Here is a 17,943-nt window from a genome sequence, read left to right as displayed (position 1 = left end):
AGACTAGTCTTTAACAACAAGGTTTGCGGGTTACCGAGATCTGTGACAAAGTCCGATTTAAAGGATACCAAGGCCGATGACGTATTGGTAGCGCTAGCCTAGGGACGAGCGCAGGCGAGTTTGCGGTGAGAGACCATTAGCCGGACGTTGACAGCTTACTTGTCGTAAGGCTATGACCTATCGTCGACTTGTGCGTGCGTGGCTGGCTCAGTTTGTGTGTCCAGGCGGTGAGCAATGACAATGCGTGAAGATGATGTACTTGCTGATCTGTTTCGAGCCGTTGGCTCTACCCTTTCTTGCTCGCTTCCAGTGCAGATCCGCGCTGTAATGACTAACACAAATAAGAGTTGTGAGTAGAGTTGGTAATGTTGTTCACCTTTGGTTCCATTTCGATGGTTGCCTACAAGATATGTGTTGATGGGATGTAGCTAAGAAGTCTAGCCTTACATTGGGAGTTAAGAAATGCTAACTGTCTCTGCAGCACTTCTTTATAAGTGCTTTTTCCATCGTCGACCCTGGCACACCGAGAATAATGCCGTGAATACCATGGTGTCCTAGTCGGATATCGAGATCTAGAGAGAACTACGTCTGTGTTTACTTAAGCTTTCCATTGATATCGATAGACAATTTGTAGTCTGCTTTTATAACAATCGTAAACAGTGCGCGTGGCGACTTCTCGAATTGGGCCCTTGGCATGTATGTTTCTGATCGGATGCAAAGGCACTTGAATCTCTCACTTGGGCAAGATCATCGCGGATTTGGTCTTCATGTCTCAGTAAGCGGGTCGTCAAAGACACAGAGGACCATTCCAACTCAATTTCTTTTGAATGAACATAGCTAATCTCCCTTTTGACGCACCATGACGATCACCCTCCCTCTCTTGACACTCGAGACATAGGTCGCCTCACTACTTCTCCACCAGTCTGGACAAGTAACGCGTCTAGCGCTCGTTGGTGCGTTTAGGGTCCCTTTTGCGCTCAACCGACATCGTGAAAAGCAACATCAACCGGACTGTACGTGCGTCCGACTAGCATTAGCCAGGAGACTGCTTAGCTGATCTCTCCGAGTTCACCCAAGTTTACTGTGGCGGTTCTCTTCGCTTCTTTCTTTGAAGAAAACCGTGTCTTGGCCTTCTGGGCTCGTTCTTGTGCGGTGATGTGGCGGCGCTTGGAGAAGAATGCTCTATTGAGTTGAAGGATTGACGGAAATGGACTTCTGGTGCTGTCGCCACGAGGGTCTCGGAGGATACTCCGGGGTACATGCGGGAATCTCCATGCAATGCAGTGCAATGGTCATTTAGCGCATAGCAGACATGGTAGATTTTACAATGCGATTAACGAAGTCGTTGAAGTGCATCGTGGTTCTAAATGCGCTGACATGCGTGATGTGATCGCCCTGCCCCACTTTGGCCGGACCGAGCGGGCGCTAAGTAGACACCGAGGACCCAACGATGTTTGCTCTTTCTCGTCTCCCTTTCTCAGCCTCGCCTTCTCGATTTCGTTGCTGCGATCAGTTCACATATGCTATTGTGTCGTCAAGCTAACAGTTCCTTTGCCTTCACGGATGTATGCTTGGTCACGGATCAATTGCTTGAACTTCATGCCGTCTTCCTTGAAGTTTGAAGAGCCTCTTCGCCTTCTTGCGCGCATAGCTTCCAGTCTGGTTATGATGTCTTCTCGAAGCCTTGTTCTAAGGAACATAGCACCAGTTTCTAACGATACCCGCAAGCTAGTACTTCAGGAAGTGTAGATCCTTGCCATCCTATCCGGCATGGCATTCTCCAGAAAGAATGAGAGCAGATTATCTTGGGCATCGTAGGATCTGCTGGTTCTCGTTTCATCTGACGAAGGCTCTGAATCAACGGTTCACGCCGATTGTGCGCATTGTTCAACACCAAAGTTGATACCAACCGTATGGTGCATTGCATCTAGATATGTGATGCGCACTGTTCAACACGATGCGACCTTCCGATCTGACTGAGGCAAAGGCAAGGTGCTGGCCATGAGATGAATTTCATTCCAGAAATCTGGAAATCCACCGAAGACTGGCCGTTGGAGCTAGTTCATGCAGTTTGTTACCTGGTAGATTTAATTAGCACAGATCTGATCTTCATGCTTGCAGTCACTGCTCTGGTGAAAAGCAATGTCAGTACCGTGCGCTGAAAGAAGCATCTGAACAGACACCGACATTCGAAACGTTTGAGTATATAAAAATAAGCCTCCATGCCATCTTCTGGCTCATCAGCTCAACAACAACAACTCAGTCACTACTACAATACACTACTTTACTTTAATATTCTTACGATCATTCATATCGAACTTAATCAAACGCCAACATGAAGTTTCTCGCTCTCGTCATCGCCGCTCAGCTCGCTACCGCGCTGCCTCTAGCTAAGGAGGCCGCCTGCGATGGCTCTGATGGTAGGTGGCACTCATTCTCCTAGTCTTCTATGTTCAGCATATGGGACTGTTTTGCGCATAACAGACAAAAGCTTACGTTTCCAGTCCTTTGTCAACTCACCAATCCTGTCCAAGAGCAGGTTGACAACGCTCCGGTTCGCAGCCTCAACAGGCGCGACGAGATTGAGGACGCTCTTTCCGGCATCGACATGTCTGACATGCCTGAGAAGGGAGAGCCCATCCCTGCTCGCCCAAGCAAGCGCGACACCGTCACTCCTTCTGCTGAAGATGTCTCCGAAGCCGCCCCAGACGTGTATCAGGAGACATACAACATGAAGCCCGAGGTGACAGAGGTGACCGAGGAGTCCTACCACGATGTTCTCCCTGAACTGTCAGACAGTCTGAGCAAGAGGGGTCTTTTCGACGACCTAAGCCTTGACAAGACTCTCCCTGAGTTCGAGGACTCTTACGAGGAGACCGTGCCTGAGGTCACCAGCGCCGCTTACCAGGCCATGCCTACACCTGCTGAGGCCGCCTACGGTGCTCTTCCCACCCCCGCTGATGTGTACGAGGCTGCTCCCACTCCCAGCGAGGTCTACAACGTTGCTCCCGTCAAGCCCAGCAACGTCTACGTCCCTACTCCCACCAAGGAACCTACCTACGAGGCTCTTCCCACTCCTGTCAAGGACACCTACGAGGCTGCCCCCGTTGAGGACTCCTACGACTCCCTCGGCGACTCCCTCGACTTGGACCTGGGTTTCCGCAAGAACTAGATCAATCTGGTCAGCTATGCCGGTGTGTGATGCGAGCATCACCATGCGAGACCGAATACAGCAGTTGCGTTTGTCTGCCTGTATCTAGTCCCAGCCAATACGGCGCCTTTCCGTTTGTCTATAGCTCATTAGAGCGACTTTTACCACTCGATCTGGCTGTTCAGTCCGAGTGTACCTGTACTTTTAGTTTAGTATCACCTATCGAAAATGGCACTTATTTATATGCTTTTAGGCATGACCTACCACAAGATCTTCCGAAATTCCACATTTTCATACAAGTCTTGTATCATATCAAACATAACTCTTACCAGGTAAAGAAGAATTCCATCAGCATTGCGGTACTCACAGTGCAGTATGGCAGTCAGAAGTAACGCTATAGCATCGAATACATACATCTTCTCACTCGCATCTGATGCAATTTGCTACTCCGAATTTTGTCGTTTGGCCCTAACGTGACATGGCAAGGCAAACCACACGTATGCCACAAGATGACAGCTCTTCATACTCTACACGGCCACCGACCCAGGGCCAAAGGTCTTTGCGCGCGTCTGCTTTCGAGCCTGCAGTGAGCATTGCGTTATCCCACGTGGTCTAACGTGAGATCAGCACTCAGACCCCAGCCGACCTGAACCCTGGCTACGCCCGTGATCTAAGCGTTCGTCTACGTCAGGTCGGAATGATCAGATGCGTCGAACGGCTGACCCGTCTTCATGAACATGGATGTTGAGTTGAGTTTGGCATCCTGCTGAGAAGACCCACCGGTTGCGTCGATCAGCTCTGGGTTATCTGATGAACGGATGATATGTAGGCAAAACCCGTGCAGTCGGGCGTGATTCACACCCTACCTAGTCTGGCGCATCGCCTTCCTCCGAATACTTTTTCGTCCTGAATTCTAAGTCCTAGTAAACGCAGCCTATTCCTGTTGCACACCGAACATATAAGCAACATGCACGTTCTCGTGGTGCGGACATATGAAACGTTGGCAAGGCAAATATGCGGCGCAGTCGCAACGTCTCGACAATAGTTGTTGGCAAGCCTTCAAAGAACACTTCCAGGTGCCTGGAGTTGGCTTCGGGTAGTCGTTATGGGAGCATGTGACTTCGTGGCCAGGACTGATCGCCTGAACATCTGGTGTGACGCGGGTCCTCAGTGTCGGGACAACTGCTGGTCATCTGTCAGGGCCCCAGGATACCCACAGGTCATTCCGCATCGTTCCGACTGATGCGCGCGACTTGCTGAGATCATAGTCCATAGTAGATAAGCTTAGCTGATGCCTATATCGCATCGGCGACCGCGGATGTTGTAGCTCCTTGGCAAGAATTAGGCAGTTGTAAAGGCCGGGGCCAAAGGTGGCTGCGCCCTGTAATGTGGCGGAGCTCGCATAACTTGACATATTAGGAACGAAACAGGTCGGAAAGAGATGTTTAGAAGGATTCGCATATGTGGAGGCGAGGTTTAGTGTGTTACAGATGCATTGCGTTACATATAGTGCGGTTGATAGAGTAAGGAAAATGGGAAATCTTTGGAGTCCACAACAAATGGAGAAAATAACAAGGCAGACACCGAATCTTGAAGGCGTGGAAAGCAAAAGTGCCTGCGGTTGAGCAGCCGTACGAAGCTGAAGTGATGTGGCCCTTTCTCGAAAGAGACATGGTCTTGGAGCTTTGAAAGATAGCGAACGATTAAAGGTGGGTAGCGGAGAAATTATTGGGTATAGAGGAACATGAGAAAACGCCAGTGTAATGCAGAGCTGACCATGCTGGATTTGACAAGGGTTCGCGATCAAGTTGTTTGCGTGAGGCATCGCCCGACTGCTCGCCATTATCCTATACATGCTTGTTGACGATGAATCCGAAAATATGGTGAACGCCGCCTCCCCGGGGTATTATGCGTCCTGTGTCCAAATGCCGAAATCGCCGTATTCAACGCCAAACCAGATACCATATGATGTTAAGAAAATTGGGAACAAAACTGTAAACTTGAGAAGATGTGCGAGATGCGCGAGGCGGATCTAGCGATAAGTGGTGTGGAGGAAGATTGGTGCAACACCCGATCGGGTTAGGCGGTCATGGATCATGCGGACATTGGCTGATCACCCGACGCTGATCAACGCCCATAACGCGTAGTCGTATCTGTGGCCCTGTGGACATTCTCTCCGAATCCTTCTTTTCCTACACCCTCGTCGTGTCTTCACCGTATTGATGGTAGGTATGGGTTGCGGATATGTGGCTGAGGTTGGGCGTCGCGTTCTGCCGTGGCATTTGCAGCGAATGGGGGATGGGCCGCACCTCCGTCGCAGCCGAAGCACTTAGATACCCATAGTCCCAGGACCCTCGCCCCTCATGAGACATCGTTGAGGGGTATTGTGACATCTGATGAATGGAAGTGCTCCACGGAGTCATGCTCTGTCCTGGAGGTGTCCTCTGAGAGACCGGTATGCCCTGTCCTGCTGATCCTTCGAGCCCTGCTGCCACCTTCTGGTGGGGCGATAGGCTAGAAGAGGCCAGGTTACGCGTGTAGGCCGTTGAAGCAGTGGACGTGGGTACTGATTGTGGTGACGCGTTTCGATGGGCGCTCAATGTTGCCTGTGGGGTGGCGCTTGGAGCGTACGAGGAGGTTGTGGAAAGTGGGAGATGCCCAGCACTGGCCGTTGAGGCATAGCTAGCAGACTGGTTTTGTTAGCTTTTTGTTGCACAGAAAGTCGCAAGAGAACGTACATATTTGCTGATGATCTTCTTTAGTGCATGCGCGAGTATCTTCCAGGGAAATACTTTGACGTCTTTCTCGATATTGCGAGGTTTGGGATGGGGAAAGCCCATGATAACCTTGAAGAATCCTTCGCTATCTGGTCTTGCCTTCGAAACGGTGAGAGGGCGAAAACCCTCGAGGTTGCGACGTATGCGATTTTTCTCCTCGACGGTAAAGCGTACGTTCACGAGTTGCTCCAGAAGATATATCGTGTCTACACTTGTGATGAAGCACTCGTCCTTTTCTTCCCACCAGATACAGCTGACACAGATACGACGTGCATCCCGACCTTCTCCTGGAGTAGGCTCGAAGGAAGTCGTTATGGTGCTGCCATTTTGCGATCGTTCGAACCCAACAAGCCGCCTTTTGGCCTCCAACTCTTCCTGCGACCAATCGTCTGCCATCTTGTCAAGATCTCCGTCTATCTTTAGCACCGCCTTGCTCTGACTCATAGCATACGGATTGAAAGGCCGGACCGAAGAAGTGCTCCCACTCGCCTGCGCAAGATGTGTGGCTCGGACGAGGACTGGTGTAGAAATAGTGGACGGTGAAGGCAAGACGGGGGCTGTGTGGTTTCGACCAGTACTGGCGAGGGAGTTATAGGGAGCATATGAATGCAGCATTGGCGACATCTGCGGAAGCTCGTATTCACCATGGCTCATGCCCATGCCTGAGGGTACTGCGTAAAGGCCTTTCTGCGACAGTTGCGAACCGTAGTTTGCTGGCTTTGCTAGGTTGTACCTGCTACTCTGTGCGTACGAACTGGCCAGCGCAGACTGGGTCGCCAGCGGTGACATGTGTGCAGCAGAGTACGCTCCAGACATAGCGCGTGGCTTCGCAAACGTTCGCTTTGCAGCGTTACCGTCGGAAAATTCTCGACCATTGCCAAACTCGGGGGAGTACTTTCGTTTTCTTGAGAAATCCGGCGATGATTGATATGCGAGGTTTGGCGACATGTCGGTATAGGTGAACTTTCCCGCGTTCGTTTGCGATCGTAGGTTACCCATCTTATCTTCCATCTGCAGTTTCAACATCATGGTTGGATCGAATGTGTTGGTCAGTGGGAAAGGGGGCACTTCGACGTTCAGTACGTAGTTGTACCACGATTCGTCGTCTTCGTAGTCGACTTTTTGAAGTGCACCAACGCACTTCTTTTGGCCAAACATGAGTATGAAGGTATGTTGGTTCGCATCAAGGTCGTAATTCGTCCGGAGTTGCAACGTTACCAGAGATCCAGCTGTACCTTGCGCAGGTGTAATCGGTTCGGTGATTTCCGTTTCAGTATCTGCAAGTGAGGCGGGATGACGAGCTATTGCATCGATAAATGCTGGATTGGATTGAACGTCTCCTATGCCGCGTGACTCGTACGTCGAGCTAGGGATGTAGGGCACCTCTGCACTCGTGGACTCATGGCCTAGTAGCGCGGGCGCATCCGTGTAATGCGAGGCGAATGCGGGCTGCGCAATGCCTGGGTAGCTCGCAACCTGATTTGATCTGGTGGCTTCGGCATCTGGGACGTAGGTGGTCAGTCAAACATGCTAATCGATCTCACGTGGGCCAGTGCCGGGTTCAGCCGACCCAGCTTGGGCAGGTGCGCTTCCAAACTCGTCAGATGAGCCGCGAACCACTTACCATATACATATTCATGGTTCTTGCCGTATCCAGACATTGACAATATTGCTATGGCTCTTGCGGCTGGGACGGCCTGAAGTCCACTGCCAAGGCTTGAACTGCGCAACCCTGAAAACAGGTCCTGGCGCAGATAGCGAAAGGCGCGTGGTTGATCTAGGAGGACACTATGTAGACGTTAGCAGGCAGCCTCGCGTGGGGGGTTAGAGGGCAGGCAGCAATGGAGGGGTTCAGGACTGGGTGTACTGACACGCCTCGAGGAACTGTCACATAGGGCATGGTCTACGCACCTGATATTCTGATAAGATAGAACAGGTCAGTTGGATAGTGACGAGCTTGTCAAGGTAATGCCGGCGAGGTGGCTGTCCCGTCTCGTTGGCAGCCAAACGATGATGGGATGTAACCGAAACCGTGGGGCAACGGTCCGCGTCCTTCCCAGTAATACAGAGACAATAGGTCCTTGTTGCAGGCAGATGTTGCGACAAGTAGGTTCGATAAATTGCTGCAGATGTAATGCCAGCTAGACTTGGAGACAGTCCTGAACGGCCTTGTGACCAGCGAAGCCAACAAAAGTAGCCTGCTTAGAGACAAACGATCGGGATGTTCAAGAGTCCGATTCATACGGGAAGCACAGCGGTTTTGAGTCTGTGTCAAGACCGGAAGACTCAGGTCTTCGCCCGCTGCAACTCAGACAATCAAAGCTCGCTGCCGGGGAAACAGGGAACGGGACTTGTTGCTCTCGCAATTGGAGACTGATTCAGAGCAGATGCCAGGTGCTGAGATGAGTGTGAGTGAATTGATACGGAAAGCTGCATAAATCGACCTGCATTTTGATGTGACTGGCGAGTTGACTTACATTTAGGACAAAGGAGTAGAGAGACATGTACCAAGGGCTGACCAATATGCATGAGGCTCGGCAGCCTTGCCGTGCGGACAGTATATAGACTTGCGGGACCACGGAGCTATGACTGTGGAGATAGGCAACAGTTAATACCAGGTAGAGCTGATGTACGGATCGAGCGACGAATCAATCCAAGGTTGTGGAAAAGGTACGGGATTGGTCCAACGTCGATGGCGGAGCATAGACGCAGCTGCAAGGAATAGCGAGTGAGTACAGCGAGCTCCTGGGGGCTGGGACGGCTCTTGGTGATGACCGATCCCGTCAAACTGGTAGACTAACGGGCCTGTCGATGGTGAGGCACGCCCTCAAAGGCTAGCACTATGACCGTTGAGCACCACGTCGCGCAAAGCTTGACAGTCCCTATGTTTGCATACAGGGATGCAGGCGGTAGTGGAGAGCAGGCGGCTGAAGCCTGTGCACTGAGGCTCTTGCGGGTGGCCTCAGATGGCGCAGCACTGCGAAGTGGCAGTAAGCTGAGCTCCACTGCGAGTGATGATATGCTCTGGACTGTGATGGTCGCGCGCAGTGGGTCGATCGACACCGCACCAGAATGTAATCCCAAAACGGAAGATGTTCGAATGCTAGAGAGATGGATGGTCTTGGCCAGTACCTGAGATGTGGAGTGGGGTTCTAAGACCTCTGCAATAGCAGGAGGCGCGGATGCGGAGAACCAGGGTCAAAGCCCTCAAACACTACCCGTGAGGCGTCGAAATGTGGAGAAATTGTGATTATCTAGAATCTCGAACAAGGGATGCAAAGGCGAGCAGTGAGAAGGAGATATGGGAGGGAGATCGGGGTGCTGAATATGGTGAGGTTGACGTATGAGCCGGGCGTAGCAGCATGATTCGCGGGTGCCCAGCGCGGCGGTGACATTAACGATGATATACATGCAGCCCAGCATTCCAGTGAGCATCAGCAGCAAGTCTACGGCCCTTAATGCGGACAGCTGTCAGGGCGAGCTATGAGCCTCACAAGTCTGGGAGATTGGCTGTAGGGCTCAGTGGACAACGAGTGGCCGCAATGACGGCAGATGGCTGTCCATGGCGGCCAATGCATGGCAAGGCTCAGCATGGCCCCATATGAGCGTTGTGGTGATGGCATAGTGGCAGGAAGGGAGGGCATTTGTTGGAGTGTGGTGAGCAATGCGCTTCGCTGCCAGCGGTCAAGCGAAGATGCATCTATTCCTGGTGTGGCTTGCAGAACCTTAAATCGCCAACATCCCTGTCCATCTTGTGCCTCGCCGGGCAGCCACTCTAAACCGCCGCCGCCAGGCACCGCACCGCACCTCAACGCTGCCCACGCCCATGCCTCACATTGCGATGCAACTGCTGCTTGCCCGACGGCGATGCGCCGGCGAAGGGAATCGCTCTTGTCCTACGCAGGCGCTTTGCTGCGCTCATTGTTGTTGTTGTCGACAATACCGTGGCAGCGTCGTCTGGCTGACCTTCTCATGCGCCATCGCTCTTGCCTCGGTCGGCGCGTCGCAGCTGCCTCGCTTTGTTTGCTTCCCGCCGCATCGGGAGAGAAGCAACGACTCCCGCCCGTCGCTCCTTCCGCGAGATGAGGCTGACTTGACCATCACTAGTCCCATGCTTCTGACGTCTTCCAATGCCACGGCCTCCCCGATTGTCAGAATATCCCGATCCAAAGTAGCTGATCGTCTTGCAGCTACGCGCTCTGGTGCCATGAGCATCGTCGCTACAGACACGTCCCTCATCGCCAACGCGACAAACGAACGCGACCACTTCCAACAGCCTTCCTTGCTCGTTCAAACAATGCCATGTTAGCAGAACATGGTCAGTGTGGCCTCGTAGTATTCTTAGAAAGCTGATGCCGTGTGACCAGCCGCGCTTGCCCCGAACGAGTGCCTAGCGGAACTCTGGTGGCTGTGTGTAAGCAGCCAGAAGGGGAGCATTAGCATCAGCGCTTCCGCCAAAATACCCCCCATCAAGCAGGTGTGCCGTCTCTAACATCATCCTTTGTTCACGTCGTTTATCCAGGACCGCAATGCGAAGGCCAGGTGTTCTCTGCAGGGGGCCGCACTCCTCGCACCACGCGTCGGAGGGTACCAGGCCAGGACCCTGCTTCGTGCTGCCGTTGCCTCCAAAGTACAGAGACCTTTCTGGTCTTGGTCTGCATTAGTCGTCTTACGATATCCTCACCTACTGAAAGTTTCTCATCTCTATAATCCCCCAGGTTCACAGCTTTAAGCGCTCATCTCTTCGCTTCCACCACACCTACTGCTTACAATGTCAGCTCAGTGATGCAGAGCTGCCGGCCTCGCTCGGGCGAGCCGACTAGCACATCAGAGGATAATGTAAGACGGCCGCAAATAACCATGGATTGGGTGTCGCGCCGCGGACGCTGAGTTCTCGAATTATGCCCTCCCGCAGTTTGCCCGATCACGGTCGTGATCTCCCGAAATGGATCAATGTGCACACTACGACGCGACGCGTTTGCCTTCACTATGGCTCGGAGACTAATCTATCTGGTATTCCCAACCTACGACGCCATGCTTTGCGCCGTTTGTCAACTAGAGCTGTGTACGGGCGATTTGGAATCACCTCTCTAACCATTCCAGGAGGTGAGAAACGTATCGTGGCTTGAACACACTGTTACGGCTAAAACACTGTCTTCCCACGAGGATGTTTGCCATGGAGTCGGGTCTTTGCCTTGGCCACCTGAAACGCGCTTCCGCATCTTCGTGGTACACCACTAAGGGTATGCAGTCAGCCGCCTCGTGAAAGTGGACCCAATCATACAGAGACCGCTGCGAAATCTCAACACGCCTTTCATGGTTCTTGCATGCACATAGGTTGCGCATGTCCTCGAGGTAGAGCTTTGCCGGTCTTTGGTCGCAACGAAGGCCAGCTTGTGCGACCCTACAACGGTCCTCGTACGCGAGCAGACCTCGGGCTGTTAACAATGGGCTTGGTTCCACGACCCGAGCACGAGTACCCTCCGTTGTTACATACACTACACCATAACAGATGCCACCCGCTTTGGCCAGCCCCTATGCGTCTTACCCCGCGGACTCTTGGGCCGGCCTCCTGCGCAAGCGCATCAATCTTTCTATATCGTAGGCACTTTTACTGCCATGCTTTCACCGTTTATCACACATCTACTCGTCGAGCAAATGGATAAGGGGTCTCTCCACGGACCTGCCGACTGCCAATGGTCAGTCATCGTTACCTATACCCGGATGGTCGGTACCGAGCCAACATGGAACGTATGCAGCTATCCAACATGAGCATGGCTGCAGTGACCCACGATAGGATTACTTTGTGTACGCAGGCGCGGACAGAGACCCGATAGCCGTGACGCAATCTATTCGCAGCACAAGCTCTGTCTTCGTCCTGACTGTCGGATACTTCCTACTATCCATTGCACTGGCTTAACACGTATCGCCACGCCGAGCGGCAGAGACCCGAGTACCAGGTCGCTGCATCGAAAGTCCAGATGTGGGGGAAACTCAGCTCTGATCATGCACCTACACGAGTAGCTCGCATCGCACCACCAATGGTTTAGTCACCACAAGACCACCGACAACAACGCAAAGTGTGTCGCACTTTAAGGGCGCATTGTCTCCCTACGATTTCGGCCGAGCGTGCCGCGGACTCTACACGCGTTGTGATTGCATCCCCCATCGTGAGACATCTCTTTACCTCAGTGGCTGGTGTGCCACATCTTCAACGGATTTGTCTCAGACCTCCCGTCGCCTTATTTTGAACTTTAGCCATGAAATGAGGTGCATGATCTCTCTGGCGTCTGGAGAAAGCTGTCAGTGGCATCTTACAGCAAAAGATCGTCACGTACGCCCATTGTCCCCGCTTGATGCTGACGTTACAAACGACAGGACAAGGAGTGACCTCTTGTCAAGACCACCACAATGCTGGAATATAAGATAATACCTTACCACTCCTTCCACATACGACCATAGGACACTGAAAATTAGGCTTCCCGTCCGCTCAGCCATATACAAGCAGTGTACCGGCGGATTAGTAGTTAGGTGGGTGACCACTAGCGAATCCCCGCTGTTGTATGTTTTTTGCATCTCATCGATAACTGATGAGATCTTTTTGCCTTTACGTGGGGACCGCGAGTGACGTGCTTCGTTTGTAATGAATGGTTGATTCAGCTACAGCAAGAGATCTTTGGTGATATGACTGGTTGGTTGCCACCACGTCACTGCACGAATTTCTTGAATCCATGTTGAAGCCATCGTAGTTTGAAAGATTAAAGGCTAGACCGGGCGCGTTCTGCGGCGTGCGACCAAAGCGTGCCGCCGACCATGATTTTGTTCACAGTTTCGAGCTGTCGATCAAGCTGCAATGTTTGTCTGTGAGTGTCATATACTGCCTTGTGAAACCCGGGTTTACATAACGATCGAACGAGAAGGAGGCACACTTGTGTACAATCGTTACAGAGACGAAGAGGTAAGCTTTTCCCGGCCGTTCTAAAGCGTAACTTACTCGTTGGGCAGATCTGGGCGCAAGCTCATAAGAATCACGAAGACTGTGCTGGTTGCGGAAGTCCTCGGAGAGTATTTATCTTAAGTAAAATGATTTAGGCAAATTGTATCTATAATCCAATCGTTGCGCATCTGTGATCCTATGTCCTAATGCCAGTGTATGAGGAATGAGCTCTTCGTGCGCGTATCCCCTCATCGTCCGTATTAGTTAGATTGCTACCTTAGCACCCCTATACCTTTAGGTATCGGGCACTTATGACCGCTTGCTGAAGCCTGGAACATGTTGCATAATTAAGGTAAAACGCTGTAAGACGCAGGGAAAGGTGGCAGGAAATAGTCCGAAAACGTGGGGATTGAGGGTGCGGGAAGCAGTCCCGTTGCTATGCAACTGCGGCTTCATGCCAGGCCCTTTGCACGCGAATCGGGAGCCACAGTTGTTTAGTTGTTGGCCATTCAGCACTACTGCGGCGTTGTGAACTGGAATCCGATGTTCAATTTGATCAAGCGTTTACCCCGTAGGCATCGGGGGCTTATGTTTGGTATGATAACAGTTGTGTTGTTTTAATTAAGGGGTTGTAGAGGAGTATCATACCATACTAATTGATGCTTGGTTCTTACTGCTGTTCCTTCAAATACATGTCATCTGAGTAGCCAGATTAGCAGCCCAATTCGCCTTGACTGGCAACCACTAAGGTCGCTTTTACTTTTCTTTAACGTCAGTAAAATGCAGAGTTCCGATGAAGTGTGCGTAGGTAGTATTGACTCCGTATCCGGGGTTCCCGCACTTTTGATTGTCAACACAGAAAGAACAGACGGAGGAAGAAGTTGGTTGGTTGATACGTCTATCGTAATGAGCGAATGTATGTCCTCCTGTTACAAAAGCAGTGATAAGTAACGCAATGACGACCAGGCATAGGAACTAATGATAGTAAAGACCGATCCAGCACGACAATCACAAAGAAAAGCGACCAGGAAAAGAGAGAGGTGTCGAAAGGTCCAAGTGAGCAGCTATCTCCACGAACCTACACTAGCCAGCTGCTCCTCAAGCTTAGGCATTATTGTAGCATCTGAAACTCCCAAAATTCTCCCTCACAGCTGTGCAAGCGAAAGATCCCGACCCCTGACCCATCGATTGAATCTAACAGATCAATCCAATCAGTGACAATTTACACCAAAAAAATGGCCAGGTTCTCATACCTCTCCATATCCATCACAGTTCTCATTATTGAACAGTGCGCAAGTAGTCTTGGGTCCAGATTTTGGGCCGGAAAGACCGAAGGCGCGGATTTGAGAGCCGTCCACGGTGTAACAATCTGAGGTCCCGGACCACGTGTGCTCGTCGACTGCGTTGCATCCGCAGTCTCCACACTTGTAGGTGCCGACGCCTCCGCCGGCTGAGACTTGGTTGAGGGATAGACCGAGGATGGTCGCGAGGAGGAGTTTGAAGTGCATCTTTGGAGATGAGAAGCGTGAGGTAGTGTGAAAGGCGTAGGGATGTGGTTGTGGTTGTTGGAGAAGATGGAGAGCTATTGGGTGTTTATATACTGCTCCATCAGAGCCAGATAGTTAATTGTTTTTACGTTTGGTGCTCTTCTGAATTGAGCACAACCACTATCTATTTTCCATTGAGGAAGTAGACATTTTTCCATTATGGGACTAGTTGCATAACACTACACGAGCGCGTCGAAGTCATCTCAGGACCAGCTATCTTTTCTTATTGAAGAAGTCAGCATTTCTCCATTACGGGACTAGTCATGTGCATTTAAAAGGCCTCGAAGTCATTCTGGGACAGCCTAATGCAGACACGTGACATTACTCGTATCCCATACTTTGACGGTGCTGTTACGAGACGCTGATGCCAGCCGGTTCAACCTCGGGAGTGGTGCGAAAAGGGCAAATCACCATATCTGGCCCGAATGGTATTCCTACTCTGGATGTCAGCCGGGTCGGATCGACTTCGGGAGTGGTGCGCAAAAGGCAACTCACCATCACCCAACCTAAGCGCTATTCCTCGAGCGATAACAACATAAACAGTCAACCAAGCTACAACGTCTGTCTGGAATTTCATAAGTTTTGAACACAACCAATCACTATTCGCAGAAAGATTGATTCTCCAGCCTGTACCTTGAAGGTCGCAAGGCCTGTTCAGCCTAAAGCCTAATTTGCCTTTAAGCTATCGGCATACTCTCTATAGATTTGCTCGCAACTTTCGTCAAACAACAATCCCATCCTTGTTGCATTTCCGAACTTCGCCGTCTGCGGCCAACTGTCCAGCAACCTCTTTGCTTCTTCATCCATTTCCTCCCTCAACAGCCCAAGTTTATCCTTCCCGCATACTGCCTCGAACGCTGCGTACATCTCTCCAAGAGCGACACTTATTCCCGGCATGTACACTGCGCGAATATGCGCCGGCATAGCGTCCGTGGGAGCCTTCATTACGCGCACAAAATTCTCAATCATGACGCGAGGCGAACATATCATCTGGCGCGCCGAACGGTCGCTGATGGGTACAATACATTCAAGCCCGGCCATCGGCTCTCGAATCATACCGCTCAAAAATGCTGCAGCTGATCGCGAAGGCGCACCCGGGCGCACAACCACGGTTGGTAGACGCACGGCGAAGGCATCGATTAGCCCACGGCGGTTAAGATCATTTATGTGGCACTCCATAATGGCTTTGTGGGTGCCATAAACTCCTATTGGTGTTGCGGGAGTATCATCTGTAATGGGACCCGATGCCGTATAAGGTGGTCCGTAAACAGCCTGGGTCGAAGCGTAGACAATGCGGGGTTTAGAGGCTTGTTGGAGTTGTGAGATGGACGTGAGAACAGAAAGCGTGGCGCCTAGGTTGACTTTGGTAGAAAGTGCAGGGTTCTCCTCGCAGCCGACCGACATTATCCCGTGAAATAGGAAGATGGCCGACCATTGTGGGCGCATAGAAAGGAGTTTGGTGATATCTGCTTGTGAGGTGAGATCCGCAGCTGTGAGCTCCAGGTTGGTAGCCGAAGATGAAATCCCGGCTGGCCTCTGGGGTGTTTGAAGATCGGTCAGGACGATGCTGTTAGAGGAATCTTGTGCCAACTTGGCGGCAAGCATGGGGCCCAGGAAGCCTGCGCCGCCGGTGATGAGGATGTTGTTCGACATCTCTTGATGATCTGCTCTTTGATCTCTTGAATCAGGTCTGTGGTGATCGAGATTCCAACTCTGAAGCTCGCGATCTTGGGTTGAGAGAGCAAGCTAATGCGGGGAAAGAGCGGAGGCCAAGGTTGTTTGCACGAGAAAGATGTGCGCAATGAGAATGCGGGCAACCAAGCAGATATACATCACGGTACTCCATGTGCAAGAGGATTAGAATCGCAACGTGGAGTATTTCGAGGATCGATGCGAGTCACGTTCGTCTCGAGGCAGAATTGCTTGCAACGACCCACAAATCAAATACGCTAGCCTCCGGAACCCCCTCACTAGCCTGGGGAACCCCACATAACGGTCGTTGTGGAGTTAGAACAAGTGAGATCAAGGTTTCCCGTTCGCTCAGTCCTTGCCAAGACGGCGATTGAATGCACGCAAAGTCTCCATGTTGTCGAGGTATAGCGCGACTGAGATGTGCGCCGCATCCTTCCGGATTCAATTGAATCCTTTGAATGACCACCATGATTTGACCACGAGACGCTTTCGATACCTCGTACGGACGTTGATGTTGGCTGCCAACTTGGTGTTTTGCTTGACGTCCCAGCTCCATGTATGTAATATCATGCACTACAATCTACCTAGGGTAAAGTTGCTAGCCCAGAGGAGGTACAGTGCCGTCTCTTTTGGTTTACAACTCACTATGCTCTAGCTCTAGTGGCGGCGATACAAACACTTGATAGACCTCAGGATGAACTTCAGTATGCAAAGCATACGAAGCTGCACCGTAAGATTTGACAAGAGCTGCATCAATGTCGTTCAGCATCGTGATATGGTCCAACTTCAGGGTCTCCTGGACTGAGTTTTCCAGCTTTGCGATTGCTGCTCGCGGAACTTCACCGACGACAACCACTGCCCGAAGGTCGTCCATCTCATACCACTTATCGCTCGCTACTTCTTCTCGGATGAAGCTGTCCAGGAAGCTGCAGATACGATCCTCATAACTTGTTGCATCTTCAGTCTGTTACGATTAGATCAATTCCCACGATTACTCTAGAATCACTACGATGGTGGTTCACATACCTTATTGAAACGAAGCCCGCACTCAAGGCACATCTTTTCAGCAACGTTTGCATAACCATGGTGGTCATATACCATCTCGAAAAGCCTGACATGCATATAGCTTTGTTCGTATTCAACCCCAATGATCAAGTTCACAGGGCCATCATCATTACAGTCTTCAGGCGCTCGACCCAACCGATCGCATCGATGAAACAAGTCATAAGCCTCGCAAGCGGCCGCTCCCCCATGTCTTTCGCTGAACGGTCGATCGTCTATTTTTAATTGATCGAATGGTCTGTCATCATCATCGGGTGAGGTGCGGATTGCTCGGTAGGCGGCGCACCAAGATGAACGGCTGAAGATCGCAGGGAAAACTAATGTAGAATATTTGGGTCTATATCCGAGAGATCCGGTCAAGTCCTTCGTAATGCCAGCGATAGCAGTGCGAAACGTGGATATTGCAGCCTTGCTACATTCCCACGACTCGTTGAATCTATTTTGCGGATCGAATTGACTTATGGTGTCGTCAAAGTACGAGAGATACTCAGAAGTAACCTGGTATGTCCTTAGTTCGACACGACCTGAAGAGTTCACTCGGGAAGCTATGATAGACGTTGGGTTTAACGTTAGGGCGAAGGGCCCTTGCCGTTGAGAGTGATGAGCGCTCGCCAAGATTGGTATTAAGTATGGCGCAAAGAGAAGGAATTTCGATAGAGATAACATGATCGTGGGCGTATGGTGTCCTGCGAAGATGGCTTGTTTGTATTTAGTATGTTCGTTGGGTTTCCCTCTGCGCCGCAGCCACCTACGTACCTAGGTAGCGCCGGCTACAAC

General features: G+C 51.3%; 4 protein-coding genes across 4 annotated transcripts; 1 reads left to right on the top strand and 3 right to left on the bottom strand.

The window, feature by feature from the left end:
* Positions 1-2,335: 2,335 nt before the first annotated feature.
* On the top strand, positions 2,336-3,172 carry J4E82_002918 (uncharacterized protein; the record flags this gene model as incomplete). The annotated part of the gene is made up of 2 exons (XM_051729213.1): positions 2,336-2,420; positions 2,505-3,172. 2 exons carry the CDS (start codon positions 2,336-2,338, stop codon positions 3,170-3,172), a joined length of 753 nt encoding a protein of 250 aa, XP_051590928.1.
* A 2,508-nt stretch (positions 3,173-5,680) lies between these two features.
* Positions 5,681-7,589, bottom strand: J4E82_002917 (uncharacterized protein; the record flags this gene model as incomplete). The annotated part of the gene is made up of 3 exons (XM_051729212.1): positions 5,681-5,833; positions 5,890-7,430; positions 7,553-7,589. 3 exons carry the CDS (start codon positions 7,587-7,589, stop codon positions 5,681-5,683), a joined length of 1,731 nt encoding a protein of 576 aa, XP_051590927.1.
* A 7,489-nt stretch (positions 7,590-15,078) lies between these two features.
* On the bottom strand, positions 15,079-16,065 carry J4E82_002916 (uncharacterized protein; the record flags this gene model as incomplete). Its single annotated transcript, XM_051729211.1, has 1 exon — positions 15,079-16,065. The coding sequence occupies one exon, from the start codon at positions 16,063-16,065 to the stop codon at positions 15,079-15,081; it is 987 nt and encodes a 328-aa protein (XP_051590926.1).
* Positions 16,066-16,738: 673 nt separating this feature from the next.
* J4E82_002915 (uncharacterized protein) lies at positions 16,739-17,226 on the bottom strand (the record flags this gene model as incomplete). The annotated part of the gene is made up of 2 exons (XM_051729210.1): positions 16,739-17,068; positions 17,131-17,226. The coding sequence occupies 2 exons, from the start codon at positions 17,224-17,226 to the stop codon at positions 16,739-16,741; spliced, it is 426 nt and encodes a 141-aa protein (XP_051590925.1).
* Positions 17,227-17,943: the final 717 nt, after the last annotated feature.

Source organism: Alternaria postmessia, assembly GCF_024291825.1.
Source record: "Alternaria postmessia strain BMP 2775 chromosome Unknown scaffold_12, whole genome shotgun sequence".
In the NCBI taxonomy this organism is placed as follows: domain Eukaryota; kingdom Fungi; phylum Ascomycota; class Dothideomycetes; order Pleosporales; family Pleosporaceae; genus Alternaria; species Alternaria postmessia.
Note: the sequence above shows the minus strand (reverse complement) of the source record. Positions and strands in the feature narration are given on the sequence as shown.